Source organism: Nanorana parkeri, unplaced genomic scaffold, assembly GCF_000935625.1.
Source record: "Nanorana parkeri isolate BGI_ZX_2015 unplaced genomic scaffold, ASM93562v1 scaffold816, whole genome shotgun sequence".
In the NCBI taxonomy this organism is placed as follows: Eukaryota; Metazoa; Chordata; class Amphibia; order Anura; family Dicroglossidae; genus Nanorana; species Nanorana parkeri.
In genome coordinates this window covers 666,633-688,387 of record NW_017307084.1, presented here as the reverse complement: position 1 = coordinate 688,387, position 21,755 = coordinate 666,633, and the positions used below count along the sequence as shown (strand labels likewise).

Here is a 21,755-nt window from a genome sequence, read left to right as displayed (position 1 = left end):
TAATTAGTGTTTGTGTGTGCGTGTAGGGCTGAAACAACTAATTGACTAAATCGATTATTGAAAAAGTTGTCAACGTTTTCAATCATCGATTTAATCAGCTTCTGATTAGTTGGCCCTGTTCACGGCTTCACACATGCTGCGCGCCGCACCTCCTCCCCACCTCACGCTCCCTGCTGGCAGACCCGCCTGCCCGCATCCACAGCCACACCTCCTCCCCGCCTCATGCTCACTGCCCGCCCACATCCAGGATCGACACGGGGAGAAGAAGTAAGGAGGAGCAGGTATGGGGGGATGACAGGCGCTGATGGACAGGCCCGATCTGAGAAGCAAGTTGCTGGAAGACTGCTCAAGTAAGCCTGCACTTTTCCACACATGGTGCTCTATAATGTATTGCTGGGATATGTATTACTCTATAGCTGATGGTACATTGTGCTGTATATACAGCGCAATGCACCATCAGCTATAGAGGAATACAAATCCCAGCAATATACACTGTATGTATAATGTATTGCTGGGATTTGTTGTATTCCTCTATAGCTGGTGGTATTCTGCATTGCGCTGTATAGAGGACTACAAATCCCAGCAATAATACATTATACGGTGCAATGCAGAATACCACCAGCTATAGAGTACAACAAATCCCGGCAATAATACACTATAGGGTGGTGCAATGCCGAATACCACTAGCTATAGAAGACTACAAATCCCAGCAATAGTACATTATATGCAGAATGCCGCCAGCTATAATGTACTATTGCTGGAATTTTTCCCTCTGCACAGGTGTTAATTTTAAAGGAGAACTATGAGGTGAGTGTTTTTCACTCACCTCGTAGTTCTAGCCGACCTGTGACAATGAGACTGTCACTGGTGGGCTCAGTAGATATGACATGCACAAACATTAACACACATACCGACGTCACTCACACAACAAATTTGTTGTGGTGCTACAGATCCCTATATTCTGAGAGCACCATTGCCCAGATGGATCCCTACAATGCTGTTGACATCCACCCAGCTGCGTGAGTGACAATGCAATATTCCTTTCCTCTAGTCGGCACTGGAATATCGTAGTGGGAGGGAGGCTGGAATCCCTGCGGGGAGCGGTGACTGACAGTCACCGCTCTCTGCTGGGAGATGATCATGAAGTGAGCGATGGTATTAACCCGCTCACTTCCCGATCTATAGAACCGTCGTGTGACAATTTCGTTGTCACACGTTGGCTCGAACTATGAGGTTGAGTGAAAATCACTCACCTCATAGATCTCCTTTTTAAGGTGTTCTAATCTTTATAACAAGACCAGTAGTTACTAGAGCAGTTTGTGGGAATCCTGAGATGATGTGTTGGAGGACCATTGTTGAAACTCAGGCCAGTCTTTAATGAAAACTGCATTCCCAAGGACCTATAAATTAGAATGGCAAAAAAAGATACTTGGAGTATAATCATAAGGGAACAATATATATTCAGTGTTGTGATCATTCTTTGCCCTTGGAATATTACATTTGGCAGAAGGGTGTAGCTGGGCTTGAAGCCAGTGTTCAGTTACATGCATGTGTACATTTGTTTTGATGGGTAGGGAGTCGGCCTCTTCAATTACAAAGATTCAGTCGTATGATTCATTTCTATAAAGGCACTTGGAGCAAGGAAATAATTGTAACATTTCATCTAATGTTGAGATAATGCGACAGGAAAAATTATATTTTATACCGTTTTTAACATTTTAATATGTAGAATTGCATTAGTTCACATGACTACAATTAAGGGCATCCATCTTGTTTTATTATTAAATATGTGATCTGTTGGTAGCTCGTGTTAATATACTAGAGGGTGTTTAATGTATAAAAGGGCTAATGACTGCCTTGCAGGCACAGGTCTCCATTGTGTGTCATCTTCTCCTTTTATAAGCAGACAAGGTTAGGTTAGCTGCGAGGGGGAAGTCACTTCACTCATCACTCTGCTCTTACTAATAGCGGACACATATCTGCTTCAGTTTCATATGCACAATTGCCTGTATTTCTGTGCTTGGTAATATAGTCGTATATAAATATGTATAATTTGTACTGTATGATAAATACATTGGGTGCCTAGCCATAGATAGGTTAAGTACTTGATCATGCTTGATCGCACCAAGACCCACTTCTGTACTGCTGACTCAACCAGAGAACTGATGCTGCATACGCACTGTATACTATAGCAGTGTGAGAGCAAGTTAGAAAGTTTCTCATGGCAAAAACTGTTGCTTCAGATTTCTGAAATGATCATTTTCACCCTGAAGGCGTGTCCATAATGTAGCAAGGCAAAGAATCATATGATGGACAGATGTAAGATGCTTAGATATTAGCCAGTGTTGGGATGTTTCTTTTCCCTGAGGCGCAAAAAATGTTTTATGCTCATATACTACAAGCTTGCATGACCTGTGAGTGAAATGCAAAACACCTGGTATCAATCTGGTTTGTCTAAAATCAAAACTGATAGACTTGGCAGACTTATCTCACGGGAAAAGTCCTTGTAATAGAACATACCATCACAGCTGCCTTGAAAAATTTAAGGATTGTTGTTGATGATCTATAATCTGTGTAGTTTTGAAATATAAGTATTCATGTAATCACTTACAATCCAGTTTATTATGCATTCTTAGATCTTGAAAAAGAGCATCACAAAGTGTTAAAACAAATGTAAACCCTTTATTAAAAGTAGGGATGCCCATAGATATGTTGTATTATGGTCCATCTGCATGTAAAACTTGGCTGCCTCCTGGGATCTGTGAGACCAGAGCAATCCATAAACGGGAACATCTAGCTTAAGGTGCCCATACACTGCGCGATTCTCGTACGAGAATCGTGCAGTGTATGGAAGGAGTGCGACCGTTTCTACTGTATGGTCACACGTCTTCCGTCGAACAAGCAGGCTGGAAAACCCGCCGGGAATCGTACGATTCTCGGCGAGTTAGTGGCCTGCTTGTTCGACAACTGCCGAACGGGCCGGTGTGCGTACGTTTTTTTAAGTACTTTACAACCCTCGCAAGACTAGTGTCTTGCGAGGGTTCTAAAGTGTATGGGCACCTTTAGTCAGACATTCCTGTTTACAGCCGCCATGTGGAGCATTAGAGAATTGTTAAAGTGACACAGGAGTTAATCTTAAAGTACCTAAATTAAGAAAACTGTACATTATTTGTGTATCACTCGGGTGTAGAACCTGACGTCCTCTCTGAATTTGTGCTGGCACACTGTTCTTCCTTCTGGAAGCTGGCTATTTTTGTTCCCCATGGTCCCTGTGTGTGTGGCAAAGTAGCCACCGAATGTTCCCGAGTTATTGGCAGTTTAGATGCAAATAAAGCTCAGTGGAGCTCTTTAAATTCATGAATATGGATGACTTGTATTTTAACCTGTGCCACAGTCTTTCTACAGCAGTCTTTATTCTGTGCATGACTAAGGATTCTTCATATTTTAGCATGAATTCTTTTTTCTGTTTAATAAAAGAGAGCTATTACTAACTGGTTATTTTGTTTTGAAAAAATAAGGGAGAGCAGCAAAGAACACAAAAATGCTACAGCAAGACCACTAAGTAGGGTAAACTGCAGGAAAACATGGGAGTTTGAACTTGTGATTGGGAGTTGCTTGCTGTATGTTAGTGACAAAGTAGAGATACAAAAAAATAAGAAGCAAACAATCCCCTTTTGACAAACGTGACTGCATTAACACCAACATTATTTTTAATTTTTGTGTATGGAACTATTTATACTTTTTAAAATCCTATGTTAACCAATGCTGTACTCTACAGACCGATAATAAAATAGTAATGTATTGCAGTGTAAGGCCACATGAAAGCAAAGACAATATGCATCTTTGGCAATGAAAAGGTTTATTTCCACTAAAGTAACTGAACAAATGTGTCCTGTTTCTATACAACAGAGAAGTGATATGTAAGCCATGGTATTCTGACCTGAGTAAATGCCAAGTTTGCAATTTTGTAATTACATTTCTGGATTGATGTTCTTTTAATAACAACATTAGTCTGTCTGGAATTATCATTCAGAATCCATTACATTAGCCATTTACACAATAATGTATATAAAAAAAAAGCATTGAGTTAATTTATTGTATCTCTGTCTTTTTGACAGAGGTTAACTTGAATGATGATCGGTTTGTAGATTGAGAAAGACATAAATGCTCAATGGCTCATGAAGGCCAATGTTTAGCGGGGAAAAAAAAAAGAATCCCTCTGTAGGAAGTCTACAGCCATTAGTTGGGTTTTGTGGTGGCTTGCTGACTGATATTTAGGGCTCAAAATGTCCCAGTGTGACTTATCTTTAGCAACTGTGGCAGGAATGGCCTATGTGACCCCCGCAGAACACTAGGCACATCAGCTTTTAAAACAGTCTGCAGAGAGATTTGGCTACTAAATCCTTTATCATTCTCTTTTATAAATTGCTTCCTGACCTGGAGTTGCAACTAGACTGCAACAAAACATTTTATCAGGGAATTGGAGAGGCACCCCAGTATCACACTGACAGTCAAAAGACTAAAATAGCAAAGCTGATGCATGTATCTTCTACCAGCTCTAAACAGGAGACCTATTGTAAACTATACTCTCCCATTAGACATTGCAAGACTCTGACATCCACGGACATGACTCCCATATGCAGATGCATAATGGGATTTGTAGTTTCACCAACGCTGGAGGGCCAGAATTTGCCTTGCTTTGCTCTAGATGGTGCAGAGCACCATTCCGACTCTTGGAGATGTATCTGGGTGTCTCCACGGAAAGTTGGAGGGGATGTGGGATTGATGGGATGTGGCATTTAGGTCAGTTCCTTTCTAGCCAGTGGTGCACAACATTATTGACCAATGCCTACAACTTTTCTATAGAAACTTCAGCGTTCGATTACTCTTAAACTGGGCATTCCTCTTTACAGCTGCTAACTTAAATTAGCTGCGCAAGCCTGCATTAATATTCAAATATGTGAAGCGCCGCTGTCACCCAACACAGTAAACAAATATGTGCAAAAATGCCTACAATTTAACATTCCTGAATATATCTGTTGGCAATGCTTTTTTTTCATTAGATACCAAGTTCTAATAAATCCTGTAAAAAAAAACAAAAAAAAACCTTGATATCCCACCTTTTTGTAAATGCGGGTAAATCCTCGGTAGGGACTTTGTTTGATAAAGTGAATGGGATTAGGGAAATAAATGGAAATGAGATGGTCACTGTTTTCCGCTCATTTGTTTATTTGTTTATTGGTTTATGAACCTTAAAAGATAGGGAAAATGTAGATTCATTATGGAATATTTTGTCAATCTTTATCATAGGCTTAGAATTGTAACAATACAGTCAACGCAACAAAAGTATGTTTTGTGCATATCCTATGATATTGTTTGCCTTCAGCAACATGTAATGTGAAGTATATTTTCACTTCCACATAAACGTGGGTGAATGTACTGTTTTTTCCTACCTGTCAGTATACCTAAATAAAGATTATTCTAAAAAGAATGCTCTTTTTAGAGCATTATTTGTGTTGTATTTTTAGAGCTGTTCCTAAGGCCCTTTCACATGGGCCGGCGCCTGTACGTTCCACAGATCTCCTGCTGATGGAAGCAGTTCAGAACAGGTGTCACCATTGTGACATCCATGTCCGTCTAGTTATTCCTCCATCTTGTCAGTTTTTTTCCTCCATCACTTTACCAGACGCCATATCAGTCTATTGGGAATCAAATGTAAACGCACATGTCTGTTTACATCTGATTAACCCACATCTGTTACGATCAGGTCCGCCAAAAGCCAACTCTGTTGGTTTTCCAGACCTGGTCAGAGTTGGAGGTTATCGGATGTAAACGGACCCATGCCTGTTTAGAAACGGCTGACTATAGACTAATATTGGGGTTCTGATGAGATGTGCCTGTAAAACTGATGAATGGACCTGATCGGACTACCTGTATTAAAGGGCTCTAATGCAGCTCCTTGGTCTGTTGCTTAATAATTAATGTTTAAACTTTTTAAATTTGCTTTCTTTTATTTTTCTTAATGCATGTTTTAAAGTGTTTTATCTGTAAAATTAAGTGTAAAAAAAACACCCTTAAAATAGCCACTAATTTTAAAAAGATTTGCTTTCTTTTTTTATATGTCACTGGGATAGGAAGTGAAACTCCCAGACAGGAAATGGCAGAAAAAACATTTTAAAAAACTGACCGGAATATTGGGTATTCATAAAATAAATGGTTAGAGATACCCTTTGAATGTTAAATGTCCCTAAATTGTTCTATTCAATTTCCCCAGATTCATTATTTTCCATGCCTTGTGCATGAGCATCTGAAAATTAGGAAAGATGAAGATTTGTTTTAAAGTAACTCAAAAGGGATATTGGGTTCTGATAGTACAGATTTTGATACAAATGTATGTTTCTATAAAAATTTTTGCTCCATAAACCCCAGTTGAGGTAACGGACATTGATCCTTACAAACTGTGCTGATGTAAGTTAATACACATTACCATTGTGCACATGCATTGCTATATATGCAAGTCCAGTGCTGAGGATTATGTATGTGTATTTGTTTATAACCTTATGACTATCTAAATATATTTATAGGATTTCTGAAAATTAATATCTCAATGGATTTTTTTTTTCAGGAGGTTGCACCTTTGATGATGGCCCAGCAGCCTGTGACTATCATCAGGATCTCTATGATGACTTTGATTGGGATCATGTCAGTGCACAAGAACCCCATTACCTGCCTACAGAAATGCCAAAAGGTGAGAAGGTTTAAGCTGACCCTACTGTGCATACTCTACTACTATTACCTCCGCCAACAACTCATGCAACTATTTATTTTTTTGTTTGTTCACACCAGATGTGATGTAGTGCATTTTGCTGGCTATGAGAACATGTTCATTTGTACTTTGCTATTTAACCCTTTCGTGTTCAGAGGTCAGAGCCAGAGTTTAGTAGCATCCGCATGCATCAGTTAACATGTAAATAATTTTGACTAATTTCTAGGGATGTCCCGATACAGAGCATTTTCAGGAGTACTTGTAGTCCTGAAAATGCGCCGATGCATAGATCAGATACCGGCCCTTTAATTTTTTGAAACTAGCTTTGGCCATTGACCCCCATAGCCCCTCCCCGGAATACCTCTCCAACAAAGGCAGGCTCCCTCTCCGCTCTGACCTCTCCGGACGGAAGTGTGACAGCATGGTGGGTGGTAAGTGTTGTGTGGACAGGCTCTTCTCCCTTTACATTAGCTGCTGCTCCTCCGTGTCCCCTCCTTTTCAACTTGGTAAAACGGTTTGCTTTTGTTAATATATCACAAAGTGTGAGATGTCCGTGCTTCTTATGTGTAATGCATTCACCCGACCTACACAGCAGTTTTCACTCTCATTGAATTTCCGTTCAGTGTGCTCACGGGGGAGGAGAGGAGAGAAGCTGTAAATCTTGCCTTCACACAGAACGGACTTTCTCTTCTTTCATTGAGAGGGAAAACATCTGTGTATGTCTGGTGAGGGCATTATTAAACACATAAGGAGCACAGACAGCTGACACTGTGAGATACCACCAAAAGCAAACCGTTTCATCAAGTGGAAAAGGAATAGACACTTGTAACAATATCCAGCCTGCTATTGGATATTTTAAATTGCAATAGCCAATAGCAGGCTGGCTATTGTACCCGCCCATTGCCTGCTGTCAATCAGCAGAGAGGACCTGATTGAGAACTTTGTCTTCATTTCTCTCCTTTCTCTCCTTTGCTGATTGACAGCAGGCAGTGGGCGGGTACAATAGCCAGCCTGCTATTGGCTATTGCAATTTAAAATATCCAATAGCAGGCTGGCTATTGCTCCCAGCCACTGACTGCTGTATTTACATTCAGTGAATCCAGTGAAGTGGAAAGGTCTAATAGTCCCCTAATGTCACCTTAAAGAGAACCTGCCACCTCCAATGCACGCAGCACTGGTGAGAAACTGCCCTAAAATCATTAGTCTGTATTGTTTTAGAAAAAATGTCACATGTCCCTTTAAGAAAAAATATCGGTAATTGGTATCGGCAAGTACATGAGGGACAGTACTTGTACTTGGTCTTGAAAAAGTGGTATCGGGACATCCCTACTAATTTCCATACCTAAATAAATAATTTGTATACATTTTTAAGGATATATACAAGGCTTTAGTTTGGTACACTGTTTTAATAAAAACACTGCTTTTTTTTTCTTTCTATTTTGGGCAGATGAACACACACACTTACACACCACACCACACCACACACACCACACACACCACACACACACACACACTTTGTTTTTTTTACTGAAGCCTTTATCCCGAATGTAACCATTATGGCATAGCTGACATAGTGATCACATTTATTAAGATGTGACTCTTCTATACGTTTATAAAAGTATTCTCAACATGGGACATTAGGCTGGGGAATTATCAAATAGACATAAGTTGGAAGGTGTAAAATCAATTCACATGTTACAGCGCTGCATGACGGAATAAATGTTAGTCAAAGTACCGCAGCGCTGAATACTGAAAAATGGCCTGGATGGGAAGGGGGTTTAACACCGCGGATGTCAACTGGTTAAAAAGCGACACATCTGAAAAACATAAAATTAATATTTAATGGCTGAATGCACATCCTGAACCACTGATTCACTTGGGGGGCTTTTTTGATTCCTTTAGTTCTCACCATATACTTAATGTTTATACCTGCTAGTTGGGTCCTAAAGCCTGCTCCGTAGAAGCCATGGTTTCCATACACTGCCCGAATGATGACCCAAAAAGCCAAAAACTTATGTAGTTTAGAATAAATGGCTCTATATGTATTAATATTGGGCTATCTCAACACTGCACACTAGCAGTTCTCCTATTCTATGTAGTGTGTGTGTGTGTGTGTGTAGGGTGGGTGTAGCTGTGGAATTATTGTTTACCATCATTAATCCTGTCGGTACTCTGGCAAAGCGTCCTTATCAGTTGTACAGGACTATGTGTTAAAAATCTCAAGGCATTGTATATTAATGCACTTTTTTAAAAAACTGTCCCAAGTCTGTCCCTCATCTTGTAAGCAATAGACGCCACCTGTAGTTTTTTTTTTACGTATAATCCCACTCTAAGGAAAATAATTGGAAGCATAAGAAATAATTTTTGAAAACTTATTTTTAGGTATGCTACTACGCTATGTAAATGGTAACGCATAACAACCATATAGAGGGGGTTTCTCAAATGTAATTTCAAAAGTGGAGATGCACTCCACTGCTCTAGTGTGCTGATGGCTACAAAGGCTGATAAAAATTAGGCTTTGTAGCTACATGGAACCTAAAGTTGTCCAGCCCTGTAAATGAATACATCAATGGACTGATATAAACCTTTTTGTAAAGGTCAGCCACTCTCTAAAGTGAAAAAAAAATGTATTGTGTGTGTGTGTGTGTGTGTGTGTGTGTGTGTGTGTGTGTGTGTGTAAACGTATTTAGCATGATGTATTTCTAGTACCTAAGAATGGCCCCAGTTTTGATGGTAGAATTGCCTTTACTGTGGGTAGCAATGGGTTTAGTATTGGTTTATTTATGGATGTTAATCTTTTATTGGCACTTATGTGACTTCAGCCATGGAAACCACCTAATCCTAGCCCAAGTATGCTTTGTCTCCAGTGACATTGGATAACTAACAATTTTGAGTCAGCTTGTGAAGTAAAAATCAAACATTGTCAAGATTGAATCCCCCCCACCTCAAAGTATAGGAGTACAATCAGAGGGAATGTGATTTATGTAAATGTTGGCATTGTTAATTACCATGGAGAATCAGTAATGAATAGATGAAGAGGTACAGCCTTGCTGACCTTGCCTACTCACCTTTGATGAACAGCTTAATCGACTGTTCTAAGACAGAATGATATTCAGGGAAAATGAACAACTAATTTTTTCAATTAATGTAGTATTATGTAATTAATCATATGATTGAGGTCAATGCTACTTAGAAAAAGCTTGCTTTTGGCAAAATAAAAAAGAATAACAGTACAGTTCTATCTAGGACTGTAGAGTAGAATGTCGCAGTTTATTTTACAATTACTAAGCTGTATTTGAATACATGTCTAAAGGGTGATCTTTTACTTGAGGAACATTTGCTACTGCTACTTTCTACAAGATAATAGTTGGGTTTGCAAAGGCATTTGGTACACAAAAATATTTATATCCTTTGTGACTATTGAAGATTTTTAAATATGTTTTTGTGCACGGAGTTGAGCTTTGAAGTTGCATTGTCACATCGGCATTGAAGAAATTGCATTTGAGTTTTAATGTAACTGTTACCATTTAGCTTTAGCCATGATGTATGCATCCAAATTAGAATTTAATGCATATATCAAACACCATTTTGCTCTGATGAGACTAAAGTCTTTTAAAATATGCTGTACAAAGGAGCTGAACGTGAGGTGCCCAAACTTGAAATCAGTATGGCTCATAATCATCGCTGGCGCAATTTTCACTCAAATTGCGACCCAACTTCACCAATTGTCACACAGGCACCTCTTTTCTCCACTTCAACAGCCTGGCCCCGGGAGAGGGTTTTTAAAAAATAAAATAGCTGCTAATTTGCCAAAGCACTGTGAAGTCCTGATTCCCTTAAGCCTACTTCTACATTAGTGGAAACTAAACGTAAAACATAACCGTTTACCACACTTGGTGCTGCCTGAGATTAGCTTGACAAGGAAAGTAGTCAAAATCTGTAATGATGGATAGTAACCAAAATCACGTAGTCATATAAGCCACCCGATCAGTGTTTCTGAACTTTGTTAAGGTTAAAGCACCCTTTAACCCCTTCATGACTGAGCTTGTTTTTAGTTTCTGTTTGTAAATGACTGACGCACTTTTGACATTTTTGCTGTGTGATTCTTCCACGTCAGTAATATACTTTCTTACAAAGTGCACCCACACATATTATATATTGTTTTTTGGGGACAGATAGTGCTACATATTTATATCACGTGTGTCTAACGCCTCACTTAGGACAAATAAAATATAAAAAAAGAGAAAAAAAACGTTTCAGCGGTTAACAGCCCTCTAAAGCAGCAAATAACTCGTCACGTACAGTGTACGTGACAAGTCATTTCGTCCCTTTGTGGCTGGACGTACAGTGTACGTCTCCCGTCACGAAGGGGTTAAAAGTATGCAAATCTTGAGGCAACCCAGTCTAAAATGTGAAAAAAACATATATGTAAAACATTACATGTGGTCCCTCCAAGATAGGTGTCTGGTATGGAGTTTAAGTGGTAACTCCAAACCACACATCTGAGTCACTCCCTCTCACACTAGGAGCCACCTTCGAATCAGAGCCCTCTGCTCTTTCACATCAGGAGCCCTTTTCACATCAGTGGCATGACTTATGTAAACATTTTGAGGCACCCCTGAGGAAGCCGAAAGGCACCGCAGTGTGCCATGGCACCTGGGTTGACAAAGGCTGTGATAGATCATGACCAGTAATCGGTAATACAAATGAATGTATAAATATGAAAGAAAATATATTGCATGATACCCCATTCTATTTAATATAGCTGAAAGTTGAAAACTAGGACTCTAAGTAACGGGTATGCAAAAGATCCCGAACGAGCAATATGAAAACATTTATATACAATGCCCAAAAAAGCCCTCAATGAAACCTATTTCAGTGTACACCTGGGCATGTTGCACAACACACCTTGATACTTCATATGTCATAATTACCAATAAGAATATTCACCGATATCCAATAAATTCGTAAACAGGTAAACATCAACAAAAAAAGAACATTCCACAAAATTGTGAAGGAGATGCTCCACATCTATATGTCCTGATGACATAGAGCAAGAGGCTGGACATAAACTTTTTTAATATTAAACTCAGTCTCAACCTTTTTTTTTTTCAATCCTGAATCCAGACCGAAGTATTTTTTACATTTTTCCCCGAGCCCTTAGTTATGTTTTTAAACCACTTATTCCAACTCGCTCAGCTTCCCTGAACCTCCTGTCCAGAGCAAGATCCCAAGGGACAGACCAATCTCCAGCAGATGTCAATCTACTGGCTTGGAAAAGGGAGGAGAGAGGAGCAGGAATCCAGTGAAGTGTCTTGCCTTGCTGTGTTGCGTTTGTAGAGATGCACACAGCTTACTAGCACACACTCGGGTGGCTTCATTGGACCCTATAAGAGAAAGCAGCCACCCTAAAACAGGATGCCAGGACCAGTGCTCAGAGGACCAGGTGATTCTATAGGAAACTATAATTAAAACATCAAGGAGAGCATCCATTGTAAGCGATTTATCAGCCTTTGAAAAGGCTTAAAGTTTGACTTTAATATCACTTTAAGAAAAAAAAACCTTCTGCATTGGTTTAATTTGTCACCCAAACAATAATATAGGAAAAATCTTCCAATGGGGGACACTTGTTTGGTGACAAATGTCTGAGAGAAATGCCCCTTGTTTTGTAGGGATTGCCTCTCGCTTCCTGCTGTGCCACCAGGACAGGAAGCAGTGGGAAATCTCCCAAATGGTAGAAACAGGGTTTTTAACACTTTACTACTCTATCCCAAAAGTGAAAAAAAAAATGTTGCCACATTAAAACATAATTAATTTTGTATTGTGTTAGCGCTTTTCTGTCACACACAAAAACTAGTATATGTAGGTATAGGAAGTATGTATGCTTTTAAGGTGAATAATTGTATTAGTGATCTCTTTACTCTGAAGAGTTGTTATGCCTTTTGGCTGCAGCTAAAACCTAAGCACTCTTGAGCTTTACATTTCTCAGTTGACTCCTATTGATTACTTGGTAAGAGTGATGATCAGTACTCTGCATCTTAGCCAAAGATTTCATTTAGAGTGCTTTTTGAAACGCTTAAACCCTTTCATTAGGAATTTGGTATCCTTTTTATTAGACATTGAACTTGAATATATGGAGTACCAGGGTACATTAAAATGACTGTTAAAAACACTACAGAAGACAAGGAGGGATATAAATAGTTGGCAGAAATTATTGATGAAAGCCATTTACATATTTCTTTGCAATCTAAAGTTCTAAACTCCCTAACCTCCTGCCTACCCCACCTCATTTAACCCTTTCACTGCCAGGCCCTGCTCTCCTTTTCAAACCTCAGGCGACCAGACCATTTTTGGGGGCCATACTACTAGATTGTAAGCTCTCATGAGCAGGGCCCTCGCAACCCTATTCTGAAACTATATTGTATTGTAACTTGTATTGTAACTGTACTGTCTCCACTATTTTGTAAAGCGCTGCACAAATTGTATAGGACGCCCCCCACTTTTCTTACCCAAAATTCAGAAATCAATATTTTCCATGCTCTTTTGCATAACTGATTACATCCAGTTTAAATTTTGCAGAGTAAGACAGCCACTTCCTGGTATTTACCGGGATTTTTTTTGTTTTCTGACATTTTATGGGCTCAGAATGCTCCGACATTACCACTCCCTGTTGCATCTGGGCACTGGCTACAGGCTCTCCGCAGCATCAGCTGATGTCGGGTACATAAGGCTCATGATTGGAGGAAACCTGTTAGTGTGTCTCTGCAATCGGAAGTTTCACTTGTGAGGCTAGTTTGCAGAGGTATCGGCAGTTTTGCAAACGCAGTTCTCCTCTCGGCCCCCCATGTATAAGATGCCCCTCCATTTTGAGGTAAATATTTTTATGAAAAAGTATAGTCTTATACATGGAAAAATACAGTATATAAATCCTGTATAATAATAATAATAATAATAATAATAACAATAAGACCCCTAATGTCTCAAAGAGAACCTATGGCCTCCAATGTGCTCTCATATAGGGGGCCTGTATGCAAAGTTCAATAGGAAAAAAAAATATAGCTTGAACAAACCCACTATGTGATAGCACATTGGAAATTACAGGTACTTTTTAGGGTGACATTAGGGGTCTATTACACTCTGGAAGCAATCTGGCCACTATAGCCAACAGGAGTCTGTTTACAGGGGCCCGAAGGCCGTGCCATAAGGCAGGGAAAGAGATAGGAAAACCTTATGCCTAAAATGTGCATAATAACGTGTGTAGCAAATGTAAAAACGGCTGTGGCGGCGAAAGGGGGGTAAAGCCCATCTCCCCAAAAAATAAAACAAAAACATGACCACCTGCTCTCTCTCCTCCACTCCAGCAGTCCGAAACATGTTGGCATCATATTTAATGCAGGGTCTACAGCCCTACATTATATGCGAGAATGCCAAAGCACAGTTCACGAGAGGCTAGAGATGAACACAGAGCACTGAGGGAGCGGGTATCAGGTAAATGATAGTGCTTTACATTATTCCCTTAGACAAAGGCAGACTTTGACAGCAGACTCTGTAGAAAGTATGTGTTACCACTAAAACACATGGTGGCAGCTACTGTTTGCATATGTAAAGGGTCACCTCAGAGTTAACCTACCCCTGTGATGTCCAGTCTGTCTGCTGGTGAACGCTGATGGATATCTTTGAAAATGTCCTGCGTATGCTCCGCATTAGGCTTATTAAAACTAACGTTCTGCATAGAGAAATGTAATTAACAGATATGTTTATTTTTCTACTGCAATGGTAATGTACAGATATTACACAAGAGCTTACATGTGCATGTTTGAGTATTGTATTTTTTTCTTTTTATGTAACAAAACTATTTTAGTAACTAGCTAGTACATTGTTGTTCTGCTGGTACTACAGTTGCTCAATGCATTAACATTTTATTGGCACCAGTGCAGTGTTACCTTCTAAATTGTCAATCGTCTCAAGTGCAGTTTTGGAGTTTAGGTAACACTCTTTCTATTGAGGTCAGTGTGAGGAGAAGTCTTTAGATACTTCTAGCAGACGAGTTATGCCTTTCTTGCAGTATTTCCCTAAGTGATGATCAGTAGCTCTCTTTAGGCACCCTTTTATTTAAATTCACAATATGTAAGTTTTAGAGTCTCTCTGATTAATCCTGCTGTTTTGTTAGCCGCTCTTGAACAAAAAAAATAAGGTCATTTTTTTTCTTTCATGCAGAGCATTTTCGTTAACACTAATGATAAAATGGAAAGCCGTTTTACGCCCTGCATCAATTTCAGCACTATTGTGTATTTTGTGTAAAGCATCATTTGACATTTTCTAAAACTGTTTTCACACTAAGTTGACACTGAAACAAATATCCCCTTTGGTAGACAATCCCCTCTATTCCTGCTTTGGTAACACGTGAATTTTAGATTTGCCCTCACTTACATTCCCTGTGACAGTGGTCACCAGGACAAATGGACTTTAACATTCCTGATGGGGACATGGACAGCAATACAAACCTGACGGGTTCTAACTGCTAACCACAGGGGAGAAAAAAAGGCTTGGCTTTGGGTACGTTTTAAAGGCCGTAAAAGTTGATCAGGATACACTGGCGCTGTTGTGAGAATTATAGATTACATTGTATTTCATTTTATCTGACCAGTCTTCAGCTTAATTCTGGGCACAAGAGTTTTACTTAAACCTGTTCCTCAATATGGGAAATACAAAGAAAAACAGAGCACCTCCATCGTGTAAAAGATCATTTATTCAAACGGCAACACAGCTGAAAATGTACTCGCAAGAAGGATCGATCAATAAAAGCATGTAAGATGATGCAATGGGAATCACTGGCAGCGGGAGTCTCACAGAATGAAACCGATCAAACGTCCTCTGCCCCTGTGAGTTCGAACGGTCTACGCGTTTCAGGGGCACGCCCCCTTCATCAGAACCTGAATGAACTCTTCAATATCCTGCTCTATTTAAATTAATCGTTAACCAATCACTGGGAAAGGTAACGTGGCAGTGTCAGACCAATTGCGGGTATTTTCACTATGCGCTCTCACCTGTCTGACGGGAAAACCGCCGTTACTGATAAGTAAAAACATTGGCATTATAGTTAAAATTATTGTATGATAATTCCTAAAATGAATTGATGGCAGTATATGTATATAAAAAAGGATCATGTGATTTAAGGAAATTTAAAAGAATTTTAAAAGATTTTTAGAAGGATAACATTTCTCTAGATCGGGAGATCCGTGAATCTAATGGGAGCGGCTCTTAATAATCTTTATTATTAATTAATTATTAAGAGCCGCTCCCATTAGATTCACGAAATGTTATCCTTCTAAAAATCTTTTAAAATTCTTTTAAATTTCCTTAATCACATGATCCTTTTTTATATACATATACTGCCATCAATTCATTTTAGGAATTATCATACAATAATTTTAACTATAATGCCAATGTTTTTACTTATCAGTAACGGCGGTTTTCCCGTCAGACAGGTGAGAGCGCATAGTGAAAATACCCGCAATTGGTCTGACACTGCCACGTTACCTTTCCCAGTGATTGGTTAACGATTAATTTAAATAGAGCAGGATATTGAAGAGTTCATTCAGGTTCTGATGAAGGGGGCGTGCCCCTGAAACGCGTAGACCGTTCGAACTCACAGGGGCAGAGGACGTTTGATCGGTTTCATTCTGTGAGACTCCCGCTGCCAGTGATTCCCATTGCATCATCTTACATGCTTTTATTGATCGATCCTTCTTGTGAGTACATTTTCAGCTGTGTTGCCGTTTGAATAAATGATCTTTTACACGATGGAGGCGCTCTGTTTTTCTTTGTATTTCCCAGATCGGAGGTCATTTTGACCGGTGGGAGCTGCCTCATCTGTGTTTCCACTAAAACGTCCTAATTGGCCATCCTCTCGTAACCGGCGGCGCCGGTATTTGCTTGGATGTTCCTCAATATCCGCAAAGGATAGAAATCCACTTTGTGTGCACCAAATGCTTATGCAAACCCAAATGTCTTTACAATGACATCATCACTGTGCTGCATATAGCCTTCACACAGAGCTGTGGGAGGGGCCAAGTAGGCCCACCTGCTACAGGCTGCCTGCAGAAAACTACAGGAGAGGAGGATACAAGACCAGTCACTCTGCAGAAGAAGAAACGGTAGCGGTAGCTGGTCTTTATTACAGAAAGCTCCTGCACAGAGGCAAATGTTTCATAGTGGATTACTGCACAGATCTGGAAGAAATGCACAAAGCACACCATGATTCAAATAAGAATACACATGCCTCTTGTATATAGACAAGGATTGCTTATCCTGAGATTCAGCTTTAAAGTTTGATTAAGATATTGAATATATAATGCCTCTGATTTTAACCACAGCACTGATATCTGACTAAAACATTTGTCACTTTTATGGCTTCCCTTTTATGGCCAATTAATCCAGGTTTTCTATTAGAAAAGTCATTATGACACTTATAGAAATTAAGGAAGATGAATCATCTTTCTCACATCATATCTGGTTTTCTGCAGTGTTAACAGCTATGAGCTAACCATTCCTTGCTGCTTATCCTTAAAAATCCTGTTGTACTAATGTTTAAATGCTGATTGTTTGAGGCTCTGTAAATATTATTGTGATCTGTTTTATTTTTGTTTATAAATATATATTATAAGACCTTTTTATTTGTGGCGTATCCCTGAAGTCGGGGATAAGGACACCTGTTTTCATTTTTGGCTAGGTGATGATGAGTTAAAATGCTAGAACTGCCCTGTTCTGACAGGCACACTAAAGTGTAGAAGTGTTCACGCCTGTGGTGCTGATGCAGTGTGACAGCACAAAAGGTCAATAATAGCACATCATTAAATGGCTGGAAAAATGTTCCCTCCTAAAGTGGGCTGTTAAGCTGTTCATAGCACAAAGCGTCTGCAATAGGTACACCTGCAGTTTTCGGTATAGAACGATGATGCAGTTTGTAAGGATTACATGGACTGAAAGTTAAAGGTTAGGTAGAAAGCTCCAGTTTAGCACAATGCACCTATTTTCCTCTGTTATCTGAAAGTGATGGCATATCTCCAGGTGATGTACGTTTGAGTTGGATTTTCTGCATTGTGCTCACTAAGGCCTAACTTTCCATATGGCATGTTTCTGATTGTCAAAACAAGTGGTGGCTTTTCTTACCTTGTGTTATGTTTTTGTTTTTTTAAACTGATATAGAAGACCACCACAGAACTAGGGATGCACAGATACTAAGTATTGTACTTGGTATCGGCACTGGTATCTGAACTGCTATCAGTGCATCCCTACACAGAACCATGAAAGTCACCACACATGTTGAAATCTGAATGTGCAATTTCCTTTAGGCTGGGCACACACCTTACAACCTTGCAAGACTTTTGTCTTGCGATGGTTGTAAGGTACTTAAAAAAACGTACGATCTGCCTATCTTGCATAGGCAGATCGTACTTGCGATGATCGCAAGCCACGCCCCCCGAGGGGCGGGCTTCCGATGACCACAATGCCGAACGGCAGTGTGCGCTTGCGCACACCGGCCCGTCCAGCATTTATCTTACGAACATGCTACACACACGCCGAACATCGTATGATGCTCGGCGGGTTTGCAAACATGTTTGTAAGTTTAAAGTCGTGCGACCTTACAGTAGTAGAGTTCACATGGCTTCCACAAATCTTACGATAATCGTACGATCTTGGGATTTCCCGCGATTATCGTACGATTATCGTAAGGTGTGTGGGGACCTTTAGATCTACCTACAACTACCATATGTAGTGTGAGGGCCTGCGTGATAGTTTAGGAAGTTCCTCCTATTACATAGTTTTGGGAAATCTAAAGTTGATTGTACAAAGATTGTATGTGCACGGTGACCGTTAAAGCTGCATTTTAAAGAAAATGCAGTTGTGTTCCTTTTAAAAAAAAAATATTTTTCATATATTTTTTACATACAACTAGCATAGCTGCCTATATCAGTCTGGATAGTACCTTCTGTCACCACCTTCACAACAGCACTCAGACTGGGAGAGGAAGGATCAGCACTAGGAGCTAATCGGGGTCTGCTTTATCGACATGAACTTAGAGGGAATATGATGACAGGTGTAGAGAGCAAAGATCAATATATTCCTGATCCTTCACTGTTGGGTCAGCAGGCTATGGGTAGTGAACGGACCCCCTTGTATTTCTGAACCACTTGAGTACAAGCCTGTAATTCCCTTCATTACCAGGCCAATTTATAGTTTTCAGTGCTGTGATATTTTTACCGACAATAACTTGGTCATGCAGCATTCTTTCCAAAAGGATTTTAAATATATTTTCCAGATCAAGATTTCTTTTGGGGTCGTTTTTAGTAACTTCTTTTTTTTTTCTTTTTTACATTTTTTTTCAAATATAAAGGAAAAAAGATTACTTTTTTTTTTTAAGTTTCCCTTTCTTTTATAAAACGGCAAATAAATATGCCAGAATTGGCATCCCCCCCCCAAATTACCCCCTTTTTTGGAAGGTAGACACCCCAAGGTGATCTCATTTTGTGCCACAATTTTCTTGGAGATGAAGAAACATGCACACTTTGAGGTGGTTAAAATATAAAGCCTGTTAATGGTGCACTAAATACAGGGAGGAGATGAAGGGGTTAATGTTCAGGTTAAGAGTTAATACACAGGTCACAGAGAGACAGGATGGCGATGAGATGCACAGGAGAGAAGTGGGTTGAAAGGATTAAAAAACATAATTTAGTCCTTTAAAATTCCTTCCAATGAATCTGCTGCTCATTGCTTCATTCATTAAAACTTCACTGATATTTCCTTCCTCCCCTTCCTCTGTTGTGAGGGTAAGAGGAGGGCTCTTAAATGTAAACACTAGAGTCTTTACATTTGTGATTGCCGTAATTGGTAATTACAATAAACACAGGGTACCATTCAATGACTGCTCAGATCACCGCCATTTACAGGCTCTCTGGCCACCAGTTTGTGTTTTCTGAAGTGCCAATTACAAACAGCACTGCTGACATGCAGGTCCACCACCCCTATGTTTTAAAACGTGCAGCAAAAATGAACAATACAGTGGTTAAAGAGACTGCATATCTAAAATAAGAAAAAACAAAACACTGCTACAGGTAGGGATGTTTAGATACCAGTGCTGATACTTGACATTTTCACAAGAAGTGCCAGGGTTGCAACAGTTGCAGCTGGGATCTAGCTCTGGCGCTCCACCACTGTCCTGAAATCATAAGTCTGTATTGTTTTAGAAAAACTGTCACATGACAAACAAAAATGTATCAGTACTTGTATCTGTGAGTACTTGCACAAGTATCAGTACTTGTATTTGACAATGTATCAGTTCATCCCTTTATGAAAACAAAAAAAAAATCATGCAGGGGTGCACAAGTCCCAGGAGCACCGTTACCGGGTGTTCGCATTGGACGGGTCTTTTCTGCCCGTGCGTGCCCGCTAGGGGGCGCGCGCGAGCAGAAAAAAATTGCCGTCTGGAGACGGCAACCCGCAGATGCTGCAGTGCCGTCCGTCCGTTTTTTTACTACGGGCGGACGGCAAGAGGTTAAAAATGACAGCTGCCTCCTAACCTTTCAAGTTTTTTCTCTCGTCTAGTCTTGCAGCTGGAAAAGTGTCTGTACATGTACTTGTACCAAATATGGTACTTGGTATCTGAACACCCCCAGCTACAGGTACTGCTGGGCTGCTCTAGACATGCAGATGTTTTCTACCAGTGCTGAACCTTTCCTTCCAATCTCCTACAAATTCTGTGGTTGGTGAAGCAACCCTTTTAGGGCTGGATTTAGCAAACTCCCACACTACCTGGAAGTGTTCATGTACTGGATTTTAAAAGTGTAGTTGGTACTGAAGCACGCCCTCTTATCAGTCCCCCTTCCAGTACTTTTGACCCCCTCCCCTATAATGTCCTAATTCTTACACCCTCCCCTAAAGCACTTAATTCCCTAAAGCTGAATGTTATCCCTGAACTAAGCCTCCTTTTTAAAATGGCTCTAAACCCAAGAAAACAAATGTAATATTTTGCAGCTTACCAACACAGGTAGTGACTGCATTAGTTTTCTTTTTTGAATTTTATTTATGATTGTTATCATTTCCCTTTCCTATTTTAGGCACTGCTGTGCTAGATCCGCATACTACCTGTGCCAAATGATACTATTTCCAATTTTTACTATGATGTGCATTATATTCTCTATATCACTGCACTCTCTATACTGTGTTGTACATTATATACCCCATAATGTTCTAGTTTGTACCCTGTGCTGTACATTATATACTCCACACCACTATTTATCACAATTTATTTTAGTTTTTTTACAGAAGGGGTCATTTTTGCTAGTGGTCTGTAAGAGCAACATTATTTGTCTGTATATCCATTTGCGCGGATGCTTTAAGCTGATTGTTTCAAATAATTATCTGTTAAAAGAAATTCTGAGCTGCTCCGGGGGCTGGTCATATGACCCATGCTGTTCCTAATTGGCTCTCTAGTCCTCCAAGCCCCTGCAGTACTAACAGTGACTGATGCTCTTGCTATTTTCTTTTTAGTTTTTAAAAGAGCAAGATTGTAAAAATTTCTTAGGATAATGATTTAAGCATAGGTCCCCTTTAAGCTTGGTGTCTGAATTTGTGTAAAACAAAAAAAACAGTGTAAAATGAGGGGTGTCAAGCCTTAAGGAAAATCTGCTGAGTTCAGCCAATAGAATCCTTAGCTGTGTATTTTGTGCAGCTTCTAATCTTGTATAAATGCCTCTGAGAAACATTTTTAATATTTGCAGTGAAGCAAAGTTAGTTTTGTGCTGGTGGGCTGAACTAGGGAAGGAAAAGGGCACGGAGAAAAGAATCTAGTGAAACCAGCAAAAAATAAAAATTGAAAAGAAATTTTGGATAGGCTATAGTAATGATGTTATTGAGCTGACACATGGGCAAGGAAATGAAAATCTGAAAAGTACAAAATGTTCAGCCATGCATGTACAGAAGAACAGCA

The 21,755-nt window shown here is 39.7% G+C and overlaps 1 protein-coding gene across 2 annotated transcripts in view; it reads left to right on the top strand.

Annotated features, from left to right (window-relative positions):
* Nucleotides 1-21,755, top strand: part of PTPRK (protein tyrosine phosphatase, receptor type K) — a 389,585-nt gene that overhangs the window by 60,049 nt on the left and 307,781 nt on the right. For both annotated transcript variants that reach the window (XM_018565135.1, XM_018565134.1), the window contains exon 2: nt 6,626-6,748. In XM_018565135.1, coding sequence (XP_018420637.1) covers nt 6,626-6,748 — 123 coding nt within the window. The remainder of the gene's footprint in view (nt 1-6,625; nt 6,749-21,755) is intronic.